Source organism: Heteronotia binoei, chromosome 18 (genome assembly GCF_032191835.1).
Source record: "Heteronotia binoei isolate CCM8104 ecotype False Entrance Well chromosome 18, APGP_CSIRO_Hbin_v1, whole genome shotgun sequence".
In the NCBI taxonomy this organism is placed as follows: domain Eukaryota; kingdom Metazoa; phylum Chordata; class Lepidosauria; order Squamata; family Gekkonidae; genus Heteronotia; species Heteronotia binoei.
The window spans coordinates 10,575,018-10,585,601 of record NC_083240.1 but is presented as its reverse complement, the minus strand read 5'-3'; the positions used below and the strand labels follow the sequence as shown (position 1 = coordinate 10,585,601).

The window sequence follows — 10,584 nt, the reverse complement described above, 5'->3', positions numbered from 1 at the left end:
CCTGGTGAGGTTTCTCTCTTCCCTCAAACTCTGCTCTTCCCAGCCTCCAGCCACAAATCTCCAGGAATGTTCACACCCAGAGCTGGCAACCCTAAGTATCATATTTGCACACAGATTCCAACCATTCCCAAGGGTTGCCAGTTCCCATCTGGGGAAATACCTGGAGATTCCAGGGTGGAGTCCGGGGACTCACCAAGGAGGGACCTCAGCAAAGTAGAATGCCATACAGTTTACCCTCCAAAGCAGCCATATTTTGCAGGGGAGCTGGTCTCTACCACCTGGTGATCAAGTAGAACAGATTTTGAGGCCGGGGGCACCTTTAAGACTAGCAAAGACTCGGATTCTCATACTTTGAATAAATCTTTGTTGGTCTCTGGACTCAAAATCTGTTCTACTGCTTCAGCCCGACACGGCTGCCCACCTGGCTCTGGGGATCAAATGTCATTCTGGGAGATCTCCAGCCCCCACCTGGAAGCTGGCAACTTGAAGGACTGGCCAAAGCAAAACGAACAAGTGTGAGGAATCACAAGAACAGATCCCCGTTTGGTAATCCCACCCCATCTCTCAAAACAAACCCCCCCCCACAGGATTGTTTTAAAACAGGGGTGGCCAAACTGCGGCTCGGAAGCCACATGTGGCTCTTCCACACAAATTGTGCTGTGTGGCTCTTGAAGCTCCCACCACCCTGCCAGCTTGGAGAAAGCATTTGTTCCTTTGAATTACTTCTCCAAGCCAGCTGGCAACTCGGAGAATGCATTTAAAGTTAAAGTTGCTTTCTTTCCTCCTCTCCCTTCCCCCCCCCACCTTATTTGCCTGCCTTCCTTGCGGCTCTCAAACATTTGACACTCATGTCCTGCGGCTCTCAAACATCTGACATTTATTCCGTGTGGCTCTTATGTTAAGCAAGTTTGGCCGCCCCGGTCTTAAAATCTCAAAGATCTGCGCAAGTTCACTCGTTCTAACTACCACCCGAGAATCGCCCTACGCACGCCTCTCGGTCTGCGCCTGCGCCCTACAGCCCGGAAAAGGAGCTTCGCAGGCGCGTGCCGCTCGACTGTCTCCTCGGCGCCCTTCCCGTCTCCTCTGCAGCGGGCTGCGATGGTGTTCCTCTCGCCCGCCCTTTGGATCCGGACCCGCCTGACTGACCGCTTCTGGAGGAAGCAGGAGGTGCTCCAGTATGCCCGGGTAAGGGCGCTGCGTCGGGGGCTCTGGCCGCCTGCAAGCCGCTGCACCATCTGCCGGTGCCGTTTTGCAACTGGGGGGGGGGGTTGCTTTTTCTGGAAACAATTGCACGTTGAGTAATATTCAGAGTCTCTCTGTGTGTTGTTGTTTTTTTTAAATCATGCTTGATTTTTATAAGGACGTTGCAGAACAGCGCAGGCGCGCAGGGCCGGATCTAAGGGGGGGGGGCAGAAGGGGGCGCTTGCCCCGGGCGCCGACAGAGGGGGGCGCCAAATTGGGTATGGAGCCCATTGTATTCTGTTGTTGTTGTTCAGTCGCACAGTCGAGTCCGACTCTTTGCGACCCCATGGACCAAGTCACGCCAGGCCTTCCTGTCTTCCACCATCCTCCAAAGTCTGCTCAAATTCGTGCTAGTTACATCAGTAACACTGTCTAGCCATCTCATCTTTTGCCGTCCCCTTCTTCTTTTACCTTCTGTCTTTCCCAGCATCAGGATCTTCTCCAGGGAATGCCCCCTTCTCCTTTGGTGGCCAAAATAGTTGAGCTTCAGCTTCAGCATCTGACCTTCCAGTGACCAGTCTGGGTTGATTTCCGTTAGGACTGACTGATTTGATCTTCTTGCAGTCCAAGGGACTCTCAAGAGCAATTGTATTCTATGGGACCATAAAATAGAATGGCTCATAAGGGGGCGCCATTTTTTGATTTTGCCCCCCTCAAAAAAAACATGTACATCCGGTCCTGCTGGCAGCGCGGCAAGGTTGATGGCAGCAGATTTCTGCAATGGTTTAATCTGGGGACAAGAAGGGTCGGTGCTCTGGAGGCGTTGGCTTCCATGCCACGCTAAAAATATTTCGCAGGACAAAAAACAACAATGGTTCTGCCAGAATCACAATGCCCAGCAGCATCACAGTTATTTTTTTTTTAAGTCGTTCCAAAAAAATCAGGAAGAGTTTGTGGAATGGCTTGCCCGAAAAAGTCAGGAAATCTCCCGGCCGCCTGGCCTTCTGCAGCTGTGCAACGCTGAACTTCTTCAAGAGGGCTTTTCTGCTCCAGATGACTGGGGAAAGCAATGGCAAACCACCCCATAAAAAGTCTGCCGGGAAAACGTCATGATGTGACGTCACCCCAGAGTCGGAAACTACTGGTGCTTGCACAGGGGACTGCCTTGACCTTTGATGGGTCTGCGATTTGCACTGTACAAAAAAAGGTTAACTTGGATCGATGATTGGAACTTCTGATCTTGACCAGTGTTTGCTCTAAGCTGCAAAGTCTGGTGAGCAAAAATTCTACTTTGTGAGCTACTGGCATTAAAGTTGTGAGCTCTTGCATAAATTAGTGTGCTCTGGGCTCATCCTTCCTGAACTAAGACAAAAACGTGTGAGCTGGAGCCTGAAAATCTGTGAGCTAACTCACATTAACTCAACTTAGAGGGAACACTGATCTTGACTGCTGTATATAGCGTATTGTAAGTAGAATCTGTGTACAGTTCTGGTCCCCGTATCTCAAGGACATTGCGGAGCTGGAAAAAGTACTGAGAAGGGCAACCAAGATGATGGGGGGTGGGTGGGTGGGATTGGAACACCTTTCCTACGAAGAAAGCCTGAAGAGTCTGGGAATTTTTCAGTTTAGAAAGATGATATTGGGGGGGGGGGCATGAGAAAGGTTTCTAAAATGATGCATAGGGTAGAGTGAGTTGACAGAGCTTTTTCCCCCTCTTCCAGAATGCTAGAACTCCAGGGCAGCCAGTGAAGCTGATGGGCAGTAGGTTCAGCATATAGACAAAAGGAAATACTACTTTACACAGAGAGCGATTAAAATGCGGGATTCATTGCCAGAGGATATAGTGATGGCCACGGAAATCAAAAGCTTTCAAAGAACGTTAACTAGAGTCACGGAGGATAGGTCTGTCAGTGGCAACCAGCATAGGGGAAACCTCCATATTCAGAGGCACTAAGCCTCTGAATCCCAGAACCAGGAGGCCACATCAGATGAAGGCCGCATCACAGCTGCTGTTGTTCAGCCTCAGAGGGAACTGGTCGACCACTGTGTGAGACAGGATGCTTGATTTGGATGGACTGCTGGTCTGACCCAGCAGGGCTCTTCTTATGTTCTTATCTTATGTAATTTCTTCACCAGTTGTCATGTAAATACTTATACGATTGCTCCTCTTTTTTGAAAGCTAACAAATTTATATTTTGTTTTCCATGTCTTTTGCCCCCCAGTAGCTGCCCCCCCCCTTTAAATAACCAGAATTTATCCTATAGGATAATTTATCCCATAGGATCTTATTCTTGATGTTTTGTTTGTAGCTAGGCAGTGCTGATATTTCAGTGGTAAGCTGCCTTATTGGGTATGGGTTATGTCTTTGCCGGAATGCAAATGATTCAGGAAATAAATACCTGTAATCTCATTCAGGAACCCCCAGTAACCTCTCAACGGTTTTCCACAGCGCTGAAACACCAGCGCTGTCACACTTCCATATTTTTTTTTTCTGTGAGGAGGTCTCCATTGTGGTGCCCACCAATATTTTTCCTGGTGTCCATGAAGATCCTGTGAATTCAGGGGGAGGTATTTGTGACTTTCCTGCATTGTGCAGGGAGTTGGACTAGATGGCCCTTGCGGGACCCTTCCGACTCTATGATTCCATGAAATGTTATTAAGAAATGGGCAGGGGCAGGTGGGACTTTTGCCCAGCAAGGTTTCTGATTGGTAACTGGAGATTTGATTGGCTATGCAGTAAAAAAAGAAGAAGAAGATTTGGATTTATATCCCGCCCTATACTCTAAATCTCAGAGTCTCAGAGCAGTCACAATCTCCTCTACCTTCCCCCCACCACCACCCACAACAAACAACCTGTGAGGTAGGTGGGGCTTTTACAGCAGCTACCTTTTCAAGGACAGCCTCTATGAAAGCTATGGCTGACCCAAGGCCATCTCAGCAGGTGCAAGTGGAGGAGTGGGGAATCAAACCTGGTTCTCCCAGATAAGAGTCCGCATACTTAACCATTCACTACAAAAGCTTTGGCAGCAGCTGCCACTACAGCACAAAGATCTTCATCAAGTGACTCAAAGGTAGGCTGCAGCAATCATTTTGTGGGTAACTCTGCCTCCAGTGGCAGCTGTTTTGTCTATGAGCCCACCATGCTGTGTCAGAATGCCAAAAGTCCCCACTGGCTCAAAAAGATTGGGGACCTCTGGCTTAGATCCACATCTAAATATTTCTATTTTGGGGTGCAGATTTTTTTTAAAAAAAGATATACATTCATCCTCCCTGATTGTTCGGGAAAAGGAAGCATTCCCTTAAAAATGTTCCTGGTTCTGCCCCTCCCCCCCCTCAAAAGTCCCAGTATTTCCAGTTTTGGATGAGGTGGGGATGGGCTATACATATCCCTAGTGACTATCGCTTTCATTTGAATGCATTGGGCAGGATGAGATTCCAGTCTTTGGAGTCAATGAAATTTTGCCACTAAGCGTTTGCTTGTTCTAAGGATTTTTGGGGTGGTGGGTGGAAGGATGGAACTTGGTGCTGCATGGCGGAAGGTGGGGCCCTCCTAGGGTGACCAAGTCCCACGTGGCCACTGGCAGGAGATGATCGCCACCTGGGGGTCGTCAGATCCAGGCTGGGAAACTCCTGGAGATTTGGGGACGGAGACTGGAGCGGACAGGGACCTCAGTGGGGGGTACAATGCCATAAAGCAGGGACGTCAAACATGTGGCCCGGGGGCCGGATCAGGCCCTCAGAGGGTTCCTATCAGGCCCTCGAGCAAGTCTGCTTCTTTCTGCTCTCTCGCTTGCTTTGCCAGGCTTGCTCAATCGCACAGGAGCTACAGAGCAAAGCCTCTATTTTCTCCATTGGCCGAGGCTCCTCCCTTGGGGAGGTGGGAGAGCTTGCTTTGCCAGGCTCTCTCAATCACTCAGGAGAACTACTGAGCCAAGTGCCTTTTCCTTCTATTGACTGAGGCTCTGCCCCCTCCTCATCCCCTGGGGAGGGAGGGAACCAGCCAGAGCTTCCTTTGCCCAGTTCCCTCGATCACACAGGAGAGATACAAAATCTTTAATTGTTTTTGTCTGTGTCTATATAGTTTATATTCCTGCTACCTGGCATTAGTTAGTTAGTTTATTAAATTTATACCCCGCCCTCCCCGCCGAGGCAGGCTCATTTTATGACACACATGGCCCGGCCCGACAAGGTCTCATTTACATCAGATCTGGCCCTCATAACCTGCCGTAGAGTCTATCGCTCAAAGCATTTAGTTTCTCCAGGGGAACTGATCTCTGCAGTCTGAAGATGACCTGTAATATTGGGGGATCCCCACGTCCCACCTGGAAGTTGGCCTCCCTGCTGGTTTACACGGATCAACCATTGATTGTCTCACCTTCCACATTTTCCTTTCAGCACTTCCGTGGACGGAAGAACCGTTGCTACAGCTTGGCGGTCCGAGCAGTCCGCAGATCTTGGGTCTATGCTACAAATGCCAGATCCCTGAAAAAGAGGAACATGCGGGAGGTAAGGAAGGAGACCAACAGAGTTGCCAAGAAGCTTGCAGAGTTCTAATATGCAGAAACTCAGTCTTCCCTTTTTGTTTTTTTAACTCTCAGTTGTGGGTGACGAGGGTCACGGCAGGCACTCTTGAACACGGCGTGAAGTATCACAATTTCATCAGCAATCTTTATAAGGTAACTTGCTTTCTTTGTTTCCTCTTACTTCTCCTGGGTCGCTTCCCACAGGGGCTGGCCTGCATTTCTGGGATTTGCCCCAGTCCACTGCATAGAGCAGCTCATTGTGGTGCCCCTGGTTCAGTGTCTTACATGGAGCTGTTAAACATGAAGAAGACGACTGCAGATTTATACCCCGCCCTTCTCTCTGAATCAGAGACTCAGAGCAGCTTACAATCTCCTATATCTTCTCTCCTCACAACAGACACCCTGTGAGGTGGGTGGGGCTGAGAAGAAATGGAAGAAGACTGCAGATTTATACCCCGCCGTTCTCTCTGAATCAGAGACTCAGAGCAGTTTACAATCTCCTATATCTTCTCCCCCCACAACAGACACCCTGTGAGGTGGGTGGGGCTGAGAAGAAATGGAAGAAGACTGCAGATTTATACCCTGCCCTTCTCTCTGAATCAGAGACTCAGAGCGGCTTACAATCTCCTATATCTTCTCTCCTCACAACTGACATTCTGTGAGGTGGGTGGGTCTGAGAAGAAATGGAAGAAGACTGCAGATTTATACCCCGCCGTTCTCTCTGAATCAGAGACTCAGAGCGGCTCACAATCTCCTATATCTTCTCCCCCCACAACAGACAACCTGAGGTGGGTGGGGCTGAGAGGGCTCTCACAGCTGCTGCCCTTTCAAGGACAGTCCTGCGAGAGCTATGGCTGACCCAAAGCCATTCCAGCAGCTGTAAGTGGAGGAGTGGGGAATCAAACCCAGTTCTCCCAGATAAGAGTCTGCACACTTAACCACTACACCAAATTGGCTCCCATGGAGATTACCGGGCTCCCTGAAGGCTGTGTGGACTGCATTCCCTGTCATTCGGGATTCCCCAATCTTTTTTGAGCCTATGGACACCTTTGGAATTCTGGCACAGCATGATGGGGGCAGGCACAAAATGGCTGCTGGCAGGAGGTGGAACCAGCCACAAAATGGCTGCCGCAGCTTCCCTTCAGTCACGTAGTGGCCCTTGTGCTGGGGCAGTGGCAGCTGCTGTCAGAGCAAGGGTTTTTTTTAAAAAAAAATTATGCAGCCAATCAGAACCCTTGCTGGGTACAATTCCACCTGGCTCCTCCTCTCACTTTCCAAAAACACTTGGTGGGCACCAGGAAAGGTTGGTGGGTTCCACAGCTCCCACAGGGCCTTGTTTTGGCTAGTAGAAGGGTTGGTGTGATGGTAGTGGTCAGAGAACTGGACTAAGAATGTGGAGGCCCCCTGAATGGATATTCCTGGCCAGCCATAAAAGCTCTTGGGTGGCCTTAGCTCTTTCCTAGTCTGACCTTATTTCACAGGGTGGGTGCGAGGATAAAATGGAAGGAGGAGAAACTGTACGCTGCCCTAAGTCAAAGTTTCTTTGAGGAAGTAGTGGATTGAAAAAAATAATGAATGAATGAAAGCTGACAGCCAGTCCCCTACTGGTAGTTAGTGTGTGGGGGGGTTTTTTAGAAGGGGGGGGGACTTAATTTTGAACCGGCTCAGTATGCGGACCTTGTCATGCTGGGTAGGGGAGCATTCTCTGTAGCAGCCCCACTCCCACCCCAGAAATCCCTTTGTGTGGAGCACATGCCTTAAAATACAGATAATTCATCATGAATCGGCTGGTTGGTGGCAAAGATTCTCTCTGCTAGACTTTGGGAATCGAGTGCTGTACCTCAGCAGAGGGAGGCTTTCATTACTAGCATTATTTTTTTCTGTTTCTCGATCCTATAAAGAGATGTTGAGCCACATGTCTGAACAGGCTATTTTGAAAGAAGACACATGCATTTGTGTTGCTTCTCCCAACTTTTATATATTCTCTAATTTCCCTCTTTATCTGGGGGATTTCTATTTTATTGTACCAGACTCTGGAAAGTCACTGGCCCTAGCTTTGTCTTTTGCAGATACCTTGTTAAGATTTTGTTTGTGTAGCCTAGAAGTGAAATCTTAGAGTGAAGAAAGGATGTCTTGGCTTGAGGGAGGCGAGAACAGTGCACCGGCATTATGAGAGCCAGTTTGGTGTAGTGGTTAAGTCTGTGGACTCTTATCTGGGAGAACCGGGTTTGATTCCCCACTCCTCCACTTGCACCTGCTAGCATGGCCTTGGGTCAGCCATAGCTCTGGCAGAGGTTGTCCTTGAAAGGGCAGTTGCTGTGAGAGCCCTCTCCAGCCCCACCCACCTCACAGGGTGTCTGTTGTGGGGGAGGAAGGGAAAGGAGATTGTGAGCCGCTCTGAGACTCTTCGGAGTGGAGGGCGGGATATAAATCCAATATCTGCTTCATGGTGTAGTGGTTAGGAGTAGTGGACTCTAATCTGGAGAACTGAGTTTGATTCCCCACTCCTACACATAAATCTACTGGCTGACCTTGGGGCAATCACAGTTCTCGTCAAACTTCCTCGGTCACACCAACCTCACAAAGTGCCTGTTGTGGGGAAAGGAAAGGCTAGTGTAAGTCACTTTGAGACTCCTTAGGGTAGAGAAAAGTGGAGTATCAAAACCAATTCTTCCGCTTTTTCTTCTAAGCACACTTCAGCTGTGGAGGAGATGCATTTTGAACTCTTGATCGTATACGGTCAGGTTAATTTAGGTGCACCTTTAACTCAAAAGAACGATCTAGTTTGTTTTTTAAACCTGTGGAAGAGTGAATATAGCAAGCAGAGAGAGAAGAACTTAAACGCTGGTAATGTATGGAGAGAGAGTGGAGGACATGAATATTGGGGTGTTAAGCAAGCATCCTTAACATTCAAGATGGTGGCAGAACAATATATGTTAAACATGGATCTATCTCCCCAGGCGAATTATTTCCATCTATTAAAAGTTGGAGGGGACAGTCTGAGAGGCAGAACTTACTGGTGGATCAGAATCTGAAACTTCTTGAAAATTTTCTCCTTGGTTTGGAAGTGGCTCCAGAAGGCACAGCTGTTCTCCTGTCAACTTTGTGATGGTTGTTTTCTTGCATTTCAGTGTCAGGTGGAACTGAACAGGAAAGTCCTTGCTGACATGGCGATCTATGAACCGAAGACATTCAAGTCCTTGGTGGCATTGGCTAAAAGGAGGGGAGAAGAAGGCCTGGTCGCCGCTAAGGAAGGAAAAGAACCGGAGGGAATATTTTCACGCTATGTGCCGTATTCCTAAAGCTGTGGTTGTCGGCTGTGCTAAAAGGGAACACTTTGGTTTTGCAAAACATAGTCTCAGGGTGTAAAGCAAAGCAAGTCAGATCCCTGACTGGGGTGGGATCATCCTTTCTTGCTTTGAAGGTTATAACCCACTCTGTGTTGCAATTAAATTTTAAGAATGCTTGTATTTTCAACACTAGATCAGGAAAGCCAGCAATTTTGTCTCGAGCAAAGAACTTTTCTCCTCCTAGTGTAAACAGTGACTTGGGCCTTTGGCCACTTCATTTCCTCATTACAATTTTTCTCTTGTTTAAGATTAAATGCCTCCCTTTATTCAGCTGCAGAAGAGAAGGTTGCAGAGTCCGTTGTCTACGATGTGGCTTGAGAGGAACAGTTGAAATGCATCAGAAGCTACGTCAGGAGCCAGGGAAGAGCAGATTAGGTCTTCTAGATGCAGATCCTGAATTAATTGAGACCTTTTGTCTCATGATTAATTAATTTGTGAGCCGCCCTGAGGCTGCCTTCGGTGGGGAGGGCAAGATATAAATCAAATAAATAAAAAAAAATAAGTCTTTCTCCACTATACTTTTAATTAAAAGGACTGTTGAAATTGTTTGTGGCTACTGTTGTGTCTTTTCATCCCTCTGGTATAGAGCCAGTAAAACTCTGGTTTGTGGAACTGAAGATGTTTCATCTCCAGGGATATAATGTGGGGTGAGAAACTTCCACAAGCTAGTGGCAGGAAGCAGGCAAAAATCAAGGAAATTCCCATCCTGGGTTTTCTTAATCTATTACTAGGATAGGAAGTGTGTATATTTGAAATACAGCATTGTGTGTGAGGAGGGAACAGATTCTTGTCTGTCTTATTTTAATTTTGAAGTGAACCTTGGGGGAAAAATAGAAATTGAGCACCTGAAGCTTCCATGTTTTCAAATAAGATCTGTTAAGTGCTGATAGTTATGTCTTTTGTGAAGAGGGCCAGCCAAATGAAAAGAAGTAGCCTCAAGGCATACACAAAGCTTTTCCTTGCTGAGCCAAAGGAGTGGCTTTCTTTTGTTCCTAGATTCTTTTTGGTATTGTTGCCAGAATAGGGTCGTTAACCTGATGCAATTAACACACAGGTGAGGTGGGGGACCCATTATTCCTGGAATAAGGGAGATGTTGTTGTTCGGTCACACAGTAAGTCCGACTCTTTGCAACCCCATAGACAAAGTCACGCCAGGCCCTCCTGTCTTCCACCATCATACAGAAGGGCAAATCAGCTCCACCCATTTCCCCACTTGACTGGAGCGAGGGTGGGTTTTTATACCCCTACACAAACAACTTTTCGTTACAAATATGCAAGCTGCATTTTATGCTTTCATGGCTAACTTCTACATGTCAGCAAGGAAGCAGATAAGCTTATCTCATTTGAGACATACTGAAGAGACCCTTTTTTCTCCCCCTGCCAAAAATATCTGTTTAATCAGTATCATGTTTCTGGGCCACACACAGAGTGCTTCACTTTGGAAAGTAAGCTTTTAAAAAAAAAAAAATTCTTATAGAAAAGGGGTGAATACGGCCAAGCTTTGTTCATTTTGCTGTCAAGTCAGAGCT

At 47.7% G+C, this 10,584-nt stretch overlaps 1 protein-coding gene across 1 annotated transcript; it reads left to right on the top strand.

Annotated features, from left to right (window-relative positions):
- Window positions 1–680: 680 nt before the first annotated feature.
- On the top strand, window positions 681–9,601 carry MRPL20 (mitochondrial ribosomal protein L20). Its single transcript, XM_060259460.1, has 4 exons — window positions 681–1,185; window positions 5,578–5,688; window positions 5,781–5,858; window positions 8,837–9,601. Exons 1-4 carry the CDS (start codon window positions 1,099–1,101, stop codon window positions 9,005–9,007), a joined length of 447 nt encoding a protein of 148 aa, XP_060115443.1. The 5' UTR covers window positions 681–1,098; the 3' UTR covers window positions 9,008–9,601.
- Window positions 9,602–10,584: the final 983 nt, after the last annotated feature.

Coding starts and splice junctions, on each gene's coding strand:
- MRPL20 (XM_060259460.1), top strand. CDS start 1,099: ATGGTGTTCCTCTCGCCCGCCCTTTGGATCCGGACCCGCCTGACTGAC. Junction 1,186..5,577: donor AGGTGCTCCAGTATGCCCGG/GTAAGGGCGCTG, acceptor TTTTCCTTTCAG/CACTTCCGTGGACGGAAGAA. Junction 5,859..8,836: donor TCATCAGCAATCTTTATAAG/GTAACTTGCTTT, acceptor CTTGCATTTCAG/TGTCAGGTGGAACTGAACAG.